The sequence below is a fragment of the Nothobranchius furzeri genome, chromosome 8 (assembly GCF_043380555.1).
Source record: "Nothobranchius furzeri strain GRZ-AD chromosome 8, NfurGRZ-RIMD1, whole genome shotgun sequence".
NCBI classification, from domain to species: Eukaryota; Metazoa; Chordata; class Actinopteri; order Cyprinodontiformes; family Nothobranchiidae; genus Nothobranchius; species Nothobranchius furzeri.
The window spans coordinates 68199109-68215106 of record NC_091748.1 but is presented as its reverse complement, the minus strand read 5'-3'; the positions used below and the strand labels follow the sequence as shown (position 1 = coordinate 68215106).

The window sequence follows — 15998 nt, the reverse complement described above, 5'->3', positions numbered from 1 at the left end:
CCCCAAGAGGAGGAGCTTAAGTATCTCGGGGTCTTATAAACAAGTGAGGCAAGGATGGAGCGTGAGATCGACAGGTGGATTAGAGCTGCATCTGCAGTGATGCGGGCATTGTACCGGTCTGTCACGGTGAAGAGAGAGCTGAGTCGGAAGGCGAAGCTCTCGATTTACTGGTCGATCTACGTTCCTACCCTCACCTATGATCGTGAGCTTTGGGTAGTGACCGAAAGAACGAAATTGCAGATACAAGCAGCCAAAATGAGTTTTCTCTGCAGAGTGGCTGTGCTCTCCCTTAGAGATAGGGTGAAAAGCTTGGTCATTCGGGAGGGGCTCGGAGTAGACCTGCTGCTCCTCCACATCGAGAGGAGCAGGTAGAGGTGAGGTTTTCTGGACTCGTCCAACTGAGAGAAGACCTAGAGGAAGACCCAGGATACGTTGGAGCTACTACGTTTCTCGGCTGACCAGGGAACACCTTAGGATTCTCCCAGAGGAGCTGGCCCAGGTAGCTGGGGAGGGAGAAGTCTGGGCTACTGCCCCTGCAACCCGACTCCAGATAAGTGGCCGGAAATGGATGGATTTTAATGTTCGTTGTTTAATCTGCAAATTAAGGCTTAGAGGCTTTTCAGTCATCTGACAAAGGCTTAAAATATTCACACAATCATTTGTTTTTAATTAGAACCAAAGATGCACACACCTCCCCTACAATCACAACCGACGTGTTTAAGTGACTGCGTGAGCATAACAGCAGGGCCTCGTGTCACTGACCTGCAGCAAACCTCTTCTTGATGAGGGAGAATCGGTATCCTGGTCCAGCCAGTTCAATGTCACATCCTGATAAGTTGCTGCCCTCGCTGGTGAACTGCACCGCCAGTGGAGCCGGTTTACTGGGACCATCTGTTAGCTGGAAACGTGCTAGCAAGGACCCCACACCTGGAGGAGGAAAGTGAGTTTAGTAGTTTTTAACTGATTTTATTGATCCTGCTGATTATTTTGCCATTTCTTTATAACTTATGAGATTTAACGTTTCATTTATCTTATTAGCATCTTGGTAAGTTTGGGCACTTTTAAAATGCTTTACAAATAAAGTTGACTTGGCTCGGTACAATCCAGGCACATCTAAAAAAATTGAAATATTGTGGACTAAGTTCAACATTTTTGTCACTCTTTCAGAAAGTAAAGCTCAAATATGATATAGTTTCTTGAATCTGCACCGAAGGGTCTTGAGTGTGTTGGTGCTTGTTTTGTCTTCTTAAACTTTTGCTTTGCACTATCTTCCATTGGGAAAGAGAAGGAAACTCATCTGTGGGTTATCCTGTTGTCTAGTAGCTCCGGTTTGGGCCAAGTGAAAACAATGAGTGCAATCAGGGGCTGTGAACTAGCCGTTTCTCCCCTCCCTGAAAACACTCATCAGGTGATCTAGGTCTCAACCATTGCAATCAGCTGCTGCATGAACACCTGTTTCCAACTAGTAGCACAGCATAAGTTTGGTGGCATAACTGAAGCGTCAGCAGAAGTGTCAGCCCTTGTGTCTCAGCCCCTCTGGTGTGAAGACATACGTGTCTACCTGCGCGTGTCCACAGAGCAGGTACACAGAGCACACAGAGCAGGTACACAGAGCACACAGAGCAGGTACACAGAGCACACAGAGCAGGTACACAGAGCACACAGAGCAGGTACACAGAGCAAACAAACTTGACCCAGACGCTGCTCCATCGACACCTTGCAAAATTGCCATTATCCTATACCTGTGATCACTAGCTTCAGAGGAAGGTCACACACAGCAAACCGCTTTCGCAACCTTCAAAACCTCTGCTCGCTAAAACCAACTCCGCCCGAAGACACCCACCTGTCTATGGGACTTTGGAACTGCCAATCAGCTGTAAACAAAGCTGACTTCATTACCGCATATACAAACCACCTGTCACTCGATGCACTGGCTCTCACTGAGACCAGGATCAAACCATGTGACAATGCTGCCCCATCTGCTCTCTCAATTAACCACACTTCACGTGCATCTGGCCGAGGTGGTGGAACGGGCATGTTAATTTCCAACAAATGGATATACAGTCAGTTGCTACCCATCACTAAATACAACTCCTTTGAATACCATGGCATCTAGGTAACTGTACCAAAAAAAATCGTTTTAATTGTCATATATCGCCAACCAGGTCAACTCAGAGACTTTTTTTGATGAACTCAACACCCTGCTCTCCTCCATTCCTGAGCACGACTGTCCCACAATGGTCCTTGGAGACATGAATATTCAGCTGGACAATCCCAGCTCATCAGGCTTCCTGTCACTAATGTCATCATTTGATCTAAAACTAGTACAAAGTCCTCCAACTCACAAAGCTGGAAAAGCACTCGACCTCATTTTCACCAGAAACTGTGCCATAGACACAATCTCTGTCACACCGCTGCATCTTTCTGATCATTACTTCATCCATTTCAGCACAACTTTACATGGGAGGTCCACTGCTTCCTCCCCAATGGTCTCATTCCGCCGCAACCCTGGCACCCAACCACTTCTCCTCTCTTGTTGCCTCCACTCTTCCATCTCCCAGCACATTCTCCGCTTATGAAGTGAATGAGGGCCACTCCACTGAAACTGTTCTGTTAGTTAGAGTGACTGCCAGATCTTCAGTGCTTATTCTGCTCGACTTATCGGCTGCATTTGATGCTGTCAACCATGGCTTCCTTTTGTCCACACTCTCTAGCATGGGCATCACAGAGAAAGCACACGCCTGGTTTGAATCGTACCTCACAGGACAATCATTCAGTGTATCTTGGCTTGGACAATCCTCTTCCGTGCACCATCTTGTCACAGGAGTCCCCCAGGGCTCTGTACTAGGACCTCTTCTCTTTGCCATATACACCACCTCACAGGGTGAGATCATTCGATCATTCGATCACATGGCTTAAGTCTCGGCCCGGCCGCTCCGGTCATTACAGGATCGTCGGCTAGCAGTGCCTATACCATGCTCAGGACAATCCAGACTCTTGTCATGCATCGTTCCATAAATGTGGAATGACCTTCCAAGCACTACCAGAACAGCGGCTTCCTTTTCAATTTTCAAGAAACTCCTGAAGACGCTGCTCTTCAGAGAGCATCTTCTTAACTAGCACCTTCCCCGCACCCGTCCCCCCCTCTCTACCGTCCACTCCTTTGTTCCCTCCTCTCCATGATTGATGTCAAGTTGTTGTTATTGTTGTTGTTAGCCTCAAGGGCAACATGCCGATTATCACTTGTATGTCGCTTTGGACAAAAGTGTCTGCTAAATACATAAACATAAATATGGCTTCTCCTACCACTGCTATGCAGCCGACACCCAGTTCTATCTGTCATTTTCACCAGACGACCACACTGTCTGCACGAATATCAAACTGTCTCTCTGACATATCAAAATGGATGAAATCCCACCATCTCCAACTCAACCTCTCTAAAACTGAACTACTTGTCATCCCAGCAAAAGCATCCATACAGCACAATATCTCAGTCCAAAATGACTTCCCATCTTTGGCTCCTTCAAAGGCAGTTCGAAATCTGGGTGTTGTGATTGATGAACACCTGACCTTTAAAGATCATGTTGCCTCTGTTGCTCGTTCATGCCGCTTTGCGCTGTATAACATACGAAAGATCAGACCATACCTAACACAACATGCCACCCAGCTCCTGGTGCAATCTACTGTCATCTCCCGCCTCGATGACTGCAACGGCCTTCTAACTGGTCTTCCAGGCTGTACTGTGAGACCTCTTCAAATGGTCCAGAACGCAGTGGCACGTCTGGTCTTCAATCAGCCAAAAAGAGCACATGTCACCTCTCTGTTCTTTGAGCTCCACTGGCTACCGCTAGCAGCACGCATCAAATTCAAATTGCTAACACTAGCATACAAAGTCCGCGATGGTATGGCTCCCATTTACCTGAATCCTCTTGCAAAGGCTTACGTCCCGGCTCAGCTGCTCCGGTCATCACAGGACCGTCGGCTAGCAGTGTGTACACCACGCTCAGGACAATCCAGACTCTTCTCATGCATCGTTCCACAAATGTGGAATGACCTGCCAAACGCTACAAGAACAGGAGCTTCCTTTTCGACTTTCAAGAACCTCCTGAAGACCCTGCTCTTCAGAGAGCTTCTTCTAAACTAGCACCCTCCCTGCACCCGTCCCCTTCTTTACTGTCCACTCCATGATTCATCATGCTGCCTCACTGCCACCCACGACTGACTGGAAGTTGTTTGTTGTTGTTGTTGTTATTGTTGTTGTTAGCCTCAAGGGCAACATGCCGATTATAACTTGTAAGTCGCTTTGGACTAAAGCGTCTGCTAAATACATAAACATAGTTTCATTTCACATGCAGTTAAATATTTTAGGTCCTCATTTCTTAAAATGTTCATAATTGTGGCTTTCAGATGAGGAAAAACCCTAAATTCTAGACCGCTGTGAAAATATTAATTATTCTGTCACTCCCTAATCAGCTAATTCATTGAGAACTTAAAAACTACATTGTGAGGGAGCACGTCAACTCATCAGAGCCTGCAAAGCCAAAACCTTGGTGTTGGGTGTATTTAAAGCATGCACACTGAAGACACGGGACAAGAAATCAGTTTTTGTGATGCACAAATAGAAAAAATACCATATGTGTAAATGTTCTACATATGATCTATATAATATGTAGATACATATCACTGTGTGGATAACAACGTTCATAGTGTAAATGTAATGCTGCTATCAGACAGAAGGAGGCACCGATCTCCTAGGAACCCGTTCCCTTGACACTTAATACGCTGAACTTTTCCACTCTGGCCTGATTAACTGCCTCCACCATCCTTGGTGATGAATCTAGTTCAGCTCCAGGTGTTCCTACTTATGGCTTCAACTCAGAGAGACCATCCGTTCTCTAGTTTTCATATTTTAACTTTGGCCAGTAACTATATTTAGAGTGTGTGTATCATTTTAGCTGTTTAAAGTACATTTGAAAAAATGTTGACGTCTTTCCAGGGTTGACAACTTTTACTTATTCTATGTGTCTGACATTTTAATAATGTAATCTGTTATTTTTTCAGGTACAGGTTAAAAACCAACATTTACAGCCGGGGGTAAGACAGCTCTTAAGCTTACCTCCGTTTTCAGATTTTTGTGAGATATCAGGGATCTTCCAGAGGATTCTTTGCTGCTCTGCATTCCTGTCAGAATTAGAGAAAGAGAAACTCCTCGTTTTTGGAACTACTTAAGTTTCACATTCAAAACATGAAGAACACTTTTGTTTTTTCTCAAGTTTTCTATTAGGATGAAAACTACAGTTCTGTAAAACACTTAAAAAAATAAAGCAGCATTAAAGACCAGCTTTACTCATATTTTCAATACATTTACAGTGGTTTCTGGTACAAATGAATGCCTTGTAAGTAGTACTCTGGGGGAAAAAAAGCTCCGGTGCACCTGTTTGAGGAGCTAAAAGTGAGCCAGGTCAGAGGAGAGCTTCAGACGACAGGATTTGTAGTTATATTTTTCTGATATTTGGAGATCTCTCCTCTGATTGGCTAACAGCAACACAACTCTACCACTGACTTTGTTTGCTTTGCAATGTAGATGTTTTATCTTCACAAATAACTCAAGCCTGAAGGAGTTCTGCTGTGTGGTGGAGTCGCTAATGCTATTGGTTAGCTTTTACTAGCCAAGACACACTCAGCTGTTCCTGGATGCTAAACCAAGAACAGCCTTTCCCGTGACGAGCCAAGATGGGGGAGTCCATGAATGTCAATTTTCAGTGTGACGTAGAACTATCACGCTTTTAAAATCGTAAATCAGAAGCTAAAGCAGGACATAGGTGTAGGAGACTATTTTCATGTTCAGCCTGCATGAAAAACTCAGAGTGACCAATTATAATCAGAAATAACAATTAAAAAAATGTTTTTTCAGTGAAGTTGACTTTTAAACCACCATTTTAAATAATCAGAATGGGCCGTACCATGCAGCCGGGGGTAAGACAGCTTGTAGTTTGGAGACACTTCCGTCCACAGGGACAAGGAACTGGACGTTATTGAGCGCCATTGGCGTCGTCATGGCCTCCCCGTTGTATTTGTAGTCTATCCTCAGGTTGGTGCTGGTGGGCTCACACCTCCAGCTCACCGCCAGGCTCAGAGGAGTCGACTGGAGACCCTCCGTCGATACCTAACCGAAGATCATAACGTTAATTCATTTATTGAAACCCTGCTGAGTCACGATCAACAGAACTGACTTCAAAGCTGGTTTAACCTGATACTTGAGCATGTCCACGTTGTAGTAGGTTGCTTGTGGTTTCTGCTCCGACACCTTCTTTAAATGTGATATCAGGTTTGGCATGTTCACCCAGAAGTCCTTGGCATCGGACTTGGCTTGTGTGGTGGTGTCGCTGTTGGTGTGGAAAACAAGAACCAGTGAGCTTGTGTAGCTTTTTAAAGAATTTTCACTCACAATTTGTAAAAAAGTAGAAATCCAGAAACGAAAAGTAAAAAAAAGAGGCATTTTCACAGAAATCCCTTAAGAAATTGGCAGTTTAAAGATGGAATCAACATTTTCATTTTATTACCCAAAGCACCCAAGTAGCAAAGCAATCCTTATTATTAACATTTGTGCAACACAACACGGCAGAAACAAAGAGAAAATCTACCCGACATGAAGATGACTCTGCACTCAGAGTTAAAATGATTTCAGCAGTTTGCTCATCCTCTGAGTTCATCGTTTAACCTATTAAGACCTGGTGCAGCAGCGTATGAGTTAATCATAGTTATATTTATAGACGATGCATCAGACCTTAATGGGTTTAACAGCCTGTGAATGATTAATCAGCCCAATCATACAAAGTTTGACAGCTTTAGAACCGACGCCACAACACTAAACAACTTGTCGTTTGTTTTTAATCATTGATGCTAAAATATATTTAGTAATAAAATTACTTTTTGCATCTCAAAGACTCTAAATGTGAATTTTTACACATTATAAACAGGCTGTAGAGTAAAACTCCACGTCTGACTGGGTGTCAGAGAGGTTAGAGTTTTGTTAAATATTTAGGGTGAATTTTGAAGTTAGATATTTTCATTTATCCCCTATCTGAGATTTATTTGTGCTTCAGATCGATAAAACGGAAACAGGTGTGAGTTGACGGTAGTGAGGACTTTACCAGCAGAGCAGCTGGGGGTTAGGCAACACGTGCTCCAGTCGGCTGTAGTTGGTTATGCTGAAAGTTAGAACGGCGGGGGACGGGTTATTGGCAAAATGCCGCGTGATTCCCGCCGGAAACGATAAAACCATCTCACCTATGATCTTCACAGCACACCTAAAGAGGAAGAGGAGGGTAGATTATCCATAAATAAACTTTGAAAGGCAGTTTGTCTAAATTCTCACATGCCCTGGAAAACTGCCATAAAAAGTCACGATTTAAACACCACAAAACTATTAAAGTGCTGGTAGGATGAGTAACATGTAGAATCAATAATCTCAATATGAACTCTAATAAGCAGGGATGAATAAATACAAGCCTACAGGAAAAAGCCATGATCAATACAGGAATTGATGCAAGAAATTCATTAAGAGCTTTCATTCAAACTCTAATATAAAAGTAATAATAAAATAATGAAAATAAATAGACATACCATACACTGTGGACACGTCTGCAGTGGATTGCATCCAATTGAAGACCAAGTTTACTTGTTGTGTCAGCAAATTTGCAGTGGTCTCTACTGTTAGAGCCGATTTCTATGGAAAAAAGCTCTTGCGCTCCTGTTTCAGGATTCAGAAGTGAAGCGGAGCAGAGCTGAGCTTTGAAATTTGAGTCCAATTTCCTGATATTTGGACATCTCTCCTCTGATTGTTTAAAAGCAATATGACTCTACCACTAACTCAGTTTGCCTTGCAACATGGATGTTTTATTTCCACAAATAACACAAGCCTGAAGGAGTTCTGCCGTGTGGGGGAGTTGCTAATGCTAACGGTTAGCTTCTACTAGCCAAGACACACTGCTGTTTCCTGGACTCTAAACCAACAACAGCCTTCCCTGTGGCAAGCCAAGATGGGGGAGTCCATGATCTGATTTGCTTTTCTAATCTGAGCATTTCCACTTCTTTTTTCACTATGGCTAGTTTAAAAAATAGGTGTAGAAGACTATTTACACTTTTAGACTGCATTTGAAACTCAGAGTGATGTATTATAATAACAAATAAAAAACTTTTTCTCAGTAAACTTGGTCTTTAACACTGCATGACTGTTACAGATGAGATGGTTCATTTGATGAAAACAATAAAGAAGTAAATTTTTTTTTAAATGTAAACAATTCTGCTGTAATCAGAATGTGTGTGTGTGTGTGTGTGTGTGTGTGTGTGTGTGTGTGTGTGTGTGTGTGTGTGTGTGTGTGTGTGTGTGTGTGTGTGTCAGGATGTACTTGCTGGGGTCAGCTCCCTTAAAGAAAGCGTTGACTGTCTCTGTGAATGCAGCAGCTACTGGGAGTGTGTCCTGAGCGCCCATGGTGAGAGGACTAGGTCCTCGGGAGCATCCTAAAGGCAACAGAGAGAGACACAAACATATTTTAATCTAGAATCAAATATCTATAATTTACAATGAATCAAGCTTAAAGTTCTTTCAAATACATGTAAAAAAACAAAAATCAAACTCCTGCTTTGATTTTGAGATTACAATTTCAGTGCAAAATGAAAAATACACACATGCCAATAAAAATTCATCAGTTATGATAAAAACTTTCAGGCCAAGACTTTACACTCTTCCTATCCAATAATGGAGGGAGGATATGAGAACAAAACATGAGGAAACTACAATAATGGACCAATATGACATGTTTATCCAACATGAACACAAACACTGAGTTAGTAAACGTGGAACGGCAAATTTTGTGCACAACGGACACATTTCTCTCTGCTCTTTGACTGTGAAACGTCAAACATTCTTCTTAGGTATGATTTTCTTGCAGAATGTTCTAAAGATATTTGTGAACACGCAGTGCTAGATTAGAAAAGAAGAGAGAGAGGCAGACCACTAAAAAGACATGCCGTTTCCAGATGCACAGCTGAAGCACTCTGACGAGATCAGAAGGAAGCCAGAAAGCTTAAAGACTGAACCAAAAAGAGCAAGAAGACCAGCGGGGGGATGACAAAGTGATTAGTAAAGTGCACAAAGAAAGATGAGTCTTCTTGGATGAAAAATAAAGCTGAACGTTTTAACATCGGACATTTGAAAGCAGATGGGGAGAGGTTAAAGGTCAAAAGTTAGCATGGTGAGGGTATCGAGATGGAGGGACTGAGAGGGAGAAGGATAGAAGAAGGGTGGGGCAGTGGAGAGGGTGAAGGTTGCACAGATGAGCCTTGGAGGAGTGTGTGCACACTACCCTGGTGTGGAGCAAACTTACCTTCAAAGGTTAAATAAAACTTCCCTCTGTCAAACCAAACAAGGGATGGCTGGTCATTCTCTGTGTGGAGTGGAGGTGGGGTGTAGGAGAGAAGGGCGAGGAGGTATAGGGATGGAGAGGGAGGGAGGTGGGTGAGGAGAGGAGAGAAGGACAGAAGCATGAGTCTCACATGGTAGGTCTATTGGACATCATGGTGAGGTGTGATGTTGGGATGAAGACTGGGTGAGGGGGGATGAGGGGGTGGGGTGGCATAAGATGCATGATGAGGTGGTGTTTGTGGACTCCTGCAGGCTTGAGACGAGGTTTGAGCTCAGTAGACTGAGTGGGGGTCAGACGTGTGGTTCTGGACTGAGACGAAGTCCAGAGGTAACACTTTCCAAGTTTCAATGATACTAAAACAACTTCCCTCTAATTACAAAAGATGGCTGCTATTCCTAGACAGGCCCTGTAGATGGCACCCATGACACCAAATCCAGCGTTCAGAAGCACAAGAAAGTGCTGCATCACTCATTTCTGAGGGTGAATAGATGACTATTAAGCTGGTCTTAAAAAAAACCTGGGGGGGGGGGGGGGGGCAACTTGTAAGCCCACCTTCAGAGAGACCAAAAACTACATTTACAAACCCTGACATACTCCAGAAATGAATGGTTCCAAAATAAAGCTCCCATATCAGCAAACTAAGCAAACAAAAAATCCTCTAAAGTTTTCCACACATAGATCACAAGTCTCTTCACTAAAGGCAAAATGTTCTCTAAAAATTTTGGAAAATTCTGACTTTTTTTAAAGATGACATCCATCCATCTATCCATTTTCCTCTGCTTATCCGGGGTCGGGTCACGTGGGCAGTAGCCTAAGCAGAGGGGCCAAGACTTCCCTCTGACCAGCTATTTGAGCCAGCTCTTCCGGAGAAATCCTAAAGCGTTCCCTGACCAGCCGAGAAACACAGTCCCTCCAGCGCGTCTTTCTTCAGCCACTACCCAAAGCTTGTGGCCACAGGTGAGAGTAGGAACATAGATCAACTGGTACATCGACAGCTTCGCCTTCCAGCTCAGCTTTCTCTTCACCACAGCAGCCCGGTATAACGCCCACATCACTGCAGACGCAGCACAAATCCATCTCAAACTCTAGCTTTCCTCCACTTGTTAACAAGACCCCAATATAAAGTTAACATCCCATTGTCATCATCACACACTGGTGAATTTCATCTCCGCATTTTACCCATCCTCATGGAGGGGAGTGGTGAGCTGCAGCTAGGCTCGGGAACTATTTGGTTGTTTAACACCCCAATCGAACCCCCTTAAAGCTGATGTCAAGCAGGAAGGCACTGGGTCCCATTTTTAAAGTCTTTAGTAAGACCCGACCGGGAATCGAACCCTGATCTCCCAGTCCCAGGGCAAACGCTACCACCAGGCCACTGAGTGATATACTTAAACTCCTCCACTTGGGGCAGGACCTCGTTCTTGATTTGGAGAAAGCATTCTACCCTTTTCCAACTCAAGATTACAATCTTGGATTTAGAGGAGCTGATTCTCATCCCAGCCTCCCAGCCGCTGTCACACTCGGCTGCAAACCGCTCCAGCAAAAGCCAGAGATCATGTTCTGATGAAGCCAACAAGACCACATCATCTGCAAAAAGCAGAGACCTGATCCTCAGGCCACAAAAACGGATGCCCTCAACACCTTGGCTGCGCCTAGAAATCCTGTCCATAAAGATTATGAACAGAATCTGTGACAAAGGACAGCCTTGGAAGAGTCCAACTCTTGAAACGAGCTCGCCTTACTGCCGGAAATGCGAACCCAGCTCTGGCACCGGTCACACAGGGACCTAACGGTCCGTATCAGCGGGCCTGTTTGGTACCCCCTACTCCTGAAGTATGGGGGGGTACTTCGGGAGTATGGAGTACCAGACCCTGGTACCAGACAAGGGCCCCCAGAGGGACACAGTCGAATGCCTTCTCCAATTCCATAAGACACACGTGGCTTGGTTGGGTGAACTCCCACATACCCTCCAGGACCCCCCTAAGTGTATAGAGCTGGTCCAGAATCCTTGCCATAGAATCAAAAATAGTTTATTTTATACAATGAAAATAACATTTTTGTTTTGTTAAAGCTGCAATCCAGAATTCTACAGTCTATAAAAACACATTACAAATCTCTTTGCATAAAATCTCTGTCACACAGAGCAATCTCAGGAGCTCTATTCTAGAGAGTTTCAGTACCTTCCAGAATGAGCCATTTCATAGATCTCTCAAATAAAAAAAAACAAGCTGTTGCTGGCCATGCCCACTTATCCCCAGTTTGGCTTCTATTAGCTGGGAAGCTCCAATATCAGGAGGGGCTCAGATTAGAGTTGCTGCTCCCCCAGCCTGAAGGACATTTGTGACATCACAAACAGGGAAATTCTGAAACGGAACATTATTCCTGATCTTGACAGAAAACAGACCCACAAAAGGTGGGTTTTGCATATTATGTCCCCTTTAAAAGTTGAGAGGTTTTAGCAAACTTTGGAAAAATAACCAAATTATAAAAAATATGTATATAAAATATTATTTTCTACTTTTACATGGTGAACTTCATAGCAAAAAGAACACTGCACTCGTCTGAACGGTAAGCTCAGTCTTGTGACTCCTCCCCTCTCCTGGGACTTCTTTTGATGCTATACATCTTCGTCTCTCCTCCCCCTGCCACACTTGGTGAGGAGTGTGGTGTCTTGGTCTGCCAGAGTGTTCGTGGCTCACAGGTCAGGGGGTTTAAGATTTTTGGCTTCTGCCTGATCAATCCCAGTGGCTGCCTGGTGGAATCTGGGTCCCTGGGCTCTGCTGGGTCTCTGGCGGGGATGGTCGCTCCTGGGTCCTGGGCTCAGCCGGCTGCTGGTTGTGGCCTCGCCGAGGCGATCCTCTGCGCCTCTCGAGGGGGGCAGGGGCTTTTCTGGTCGCAGTCTCCTTGGGGTCCCTGTGCTCTGGGGCAGCTCCTGGATCTCTGGGACGTGGAGCTCCCTCCATCTCCTATGCATCTTTGGGGGGCAGATCTGTGGCCCCTCACACTCTCTATTGGACGCTCCTATAGAGAAACCTTACATAAACAAGCGCATGTACACACACATGTGCTCACATGGTGCTCTCATAAGTATGGACTTGGGCACGCTCAACAAAGGTCTTAAGACTATGGTTGGCACTAAATGCACTGTGATTATTATCGTGAGATTGTTCAGTAAAACAATGTTGATTTTATATTTCTTTATCAAGTTGACGCAGTGATAGCTTGCTCCTGTTGTATTGTTGTGTGTCCCTTTTCTGCAGCTCTAGAAGCAGACTCTTGTTCATCACTGATTGTTTACTTTTGTGAACCCCCCACCCCCGCCACCCCCGCCTTATGCCTCGTCCTTTCTCTTTCACCTCTGTCTCAGTGTCTGGTCAAAATTAAAAAGCATTCAAAAACAATAACAATAAAGTTTTAAGTATCAGGCGTGACATTAAAAGCAGACGCTTTGATGCTCCACCTGAGAGTAAATCTGTAAGGCTTGTCACCAGCATTCAGACATCAATTCTGTTTGCTTCACAGCGAGACAGGACACGGGAGAAAAAAAAAAGAAGCTCGGTCTTGTGTGCTGTTAACTGAATCATTAGTGTTGGGCGATGGAACAAGAGTGGTGGCGGCGGTTGATGGCATGAGAGTAACAGGTGTGACAGGTGGGAGTCTAGGGTCAAGTGTGAGAGCAGAAGGTGTTGTCACGAAACGTTTGAGAATTCGGTAAACTTAAACTCTGTGTCACACACTCGTCGTAACGAGAAGGTGTCCTGAATACCAAACAGATGCTTGTCAGATTCAGCCTGATTCTCACAGCAGACATTGGGCTTTCATCTGGCTCTATAAGTGGGACATGTGTGTGTTTTGAAACTGTGAGGCTCTCAAGAATCCACGGATGAGGAGCTCTTCAGACACACTCACTGAACACACAGGCATACACGTCATGGGGGTTAAAAAATGAAAGCAAAGGTATCCGGCAGAGGCTGTGCTGCACAAAAAAAAAAAAAAAAAAAAAAAAAACTGTCGCATAAATAAAGATGGGAGGTTGCCATGGTGACATGGCAAGAAAGTCACGGGTGCACAGTCATAAAACAGAGTGAAAAGTATCACAGGCAGACAGATGGACAAAAAAAGGAAACACTTTAGAAAACTTTTTCTAAATAAATCTTTCAGAAAGTGATGATGGATTTGCTTTTCTCTCTAAAATATATAATAAATAATAAATGAGTAAGAAACAAAAAGATGATGTGTACATAGAAGAGATCAAGTGTGTGGACATTGTGTGGGAAGGTATGAGCTGGCAAAACAATGAAAATGGTTTCACTGAAAAGTGCTGCCACATTCAAGAGGGGAGAAAAGAACATGTGATGTGCCCCTAATCTGAGTGAAAATGGAGGTAGTGAAACAACAACAGACTTCGTAGACCTCATAATCAGGTGTGTGTTTTATCTGCAAGGATTAAAGCTGCATTATGTCATTTTTGTTAACCCTCTGGAGGCAGGCGTTGCAGATTTGCAACAGTTAAAACCTACCTACCTGGTAACTCCACACACGTATTTCATGAGCATTTTTAAACTCAGAAGTACCTCTGAAGGACTTAGTTGTTCGTCCTTTTATCAAAACTTATTTTGAGCCTAAGAGGGTTAAAATAAAACAGTTTTCTATATCCAGTAACTCCTGACTGTATGACTACATCTAGTACTTTTTGCCACCATAGGGAGCCTAAGTCCCGCCCAACTACTTATGGACCATTTGTCCCTGGAAGAACGAATAAATGAATGCAAGTCAATGGGGCTAAACATTTTCTATTTGTGCTTGTTTTGTGTCATGGTTTTTACATGAGATGTCCGTGAATTGTAAAGAAGCATTTTGATACCCAGAAAGTGCTTATTTTCAAATGGGGGGAAACGTTATTTTAGATTTTGTGTGAAAATAAGTCCAGGACTACAAATGCGCTTCACGAAAGTGACGTCATCGAACCAGACACGGTAAAAAATGGAGGGGAAAACGGCTGTAAGTTCAGCGAAGCCTTCCATCAGAGGGAAAGAACCACGTAAATCTGGTCATTTGGTAAGTAGCAGCTACGCTAGGGGAGAGGAGGTAATGTGGAGACGTCGTATATGTGCTGATGTCTGGTTTGTAGTCATGCTAATTACGAACTTTTACAAGCTGATAAATCTCAAAATACGTGACTGGCGTGGTCGAAATGCCCATCATTAGTTTTCATTTAAATTGCAGTACAACATATGTGCGATCCAGGGCCTAAGGCAAAGCGGATTAGAAAATAGCATTTTTAGCCCCGTTGACTTACATTCATTTTTTCCGTTCTTCCGGGGACCCGTGAGCTGACCGGAAAAGGGGGAGACTTAGGCTCCCTATTGCATGTAGAGGTACTGATTACATGTAGTTTGAAAGGGTTCGGGCTGGTACCACATTATGAGAGCACGTGCCGAGACGTAAGCATCCACGAGGAGGATGTGTTCTTCTTCCCTTAGATAAGCTAGGTTAGCCTCTGGAAACGTACATTTGAAGATGAAACCTGACAAGTTCATCCCTGGTTCTCTACTTTCGACACAGGCCGCTCCTCCTCCTGGTTCTGACCGAGACTTGGAGACTTGGGCCTCTAGGCGACGAATTCCTGTCTGGTTTCCTGCATCCAGCACAGGTTCTGGCTAAGTTTGGGTGCTCAGAAGCAGCCCTAAATAATAATAATAATAATATAATAATTCCAGCCTGGATCTCTGCGTTTGTGAGCCTGTTTCTGCCCAGAGTCGTGCTGCACATCATGGCTGGTGCCAAGCTACAGGACTTTAAAATTTTTGAGAACCAGGGCAGGGAGCAGGAAAACCGAAGGCATTTACTGGCTCACTGTTTCCAGGATAACTTTCCACTGTGACTTGCCAAATTCCCCTGGATCTCCAATGCCCTCCCCTACTAACCCCCGACAATCATCAGCCTCTCCTTACGCTTGCCTGAAGACAGCTTTCTCTGTTACTTGAGTTTAAGGCAGTAGTTAATAACAAAAAAATAAGTAAATAACTAGGTAAATAATAATAAACAGGCTTGAACGTTCCAGGAGTGCACATTTTGCTGCCTGCAGTTCACCTAACGACCACACGGTGCACCCTCTGCAACACCGTCTGCAGTGCCGCTTTAAAGTGACGGTGTGCATTTTCCCTGGCGATAGAGGGCCGTACACACCTAAATCATTGCACGCAAATGATATTTTTGTGTTTGAGTAAGCCCATTCCCGCCACCCAGATAAAAAAAAAGAAAAAATTATCTCATAATTATGAGACTTAGACCAGCTTCCATGCATTTTAGACCTGATCTTACAGTTATGTGTTAGCTGCCAATATTTTTCAACAACCGAGCATAATTTCATTTCTTTTCAGCTACATTTCGATGGATATATCCGGAGATTAATGGTAACAACTACACATAGCAGCTTTAACATACATTTTAAACTGTGAAAGTACGAGAGAAAAGCCTGTTGTTGTTGGACAACCTTCATTTCTTGACCTAAATATAAAACCACAAAAACACTCAGCAGTGAACTTCATCACTGATCTGTACAGCAAA

General features: G+C 43.9%; 1 protein-coding gene across 6 annotated transcripts in view; it reads right to left on the bottom strand.

Moving 5' to 3' along the window:
- The window catches only part of sgip1a (SH3GL interacting endocytic adaptor 1a), an 85599-nt gene that overhangs the window by 5536 nt on the left and 64065 nt on the right, over positions 1-15998 (bottom strand). For 4 of the 6 annotated variants that reach the window (XM_054752136.2, XM_070554255.1, XM_054752139.2 and 1 more), the window contains 7 exons: positions 9390-9449; positions 8412-8523; positions 7155-7310; positions 6251-6386; positions 5964-6166; positions 5117-5181; positions 763-927 (listed from right to left, as the gene is read on the bottom strand). In XM_054752136.2, the coding sequence (XP_054608111.2) occupies positions 763-927; positions 5117-5181; positions 5964-6166; positions 6251-6386; positions 7155-7310; positions 8412-8523; positions 9390-9449 (897 nt within the window). The remainder of the gene's footprint in view (positions 1-762; positions 928-5116; positions 5182-5963; positions 6167-6250; positions 6387-7154; positions 7311-8411; positions 8524-9389; positions 9450-15998) is intronic. The other 2 variants (XM_054752134.2, XM_054752138.2) reach the window with 1 other exon arrangement.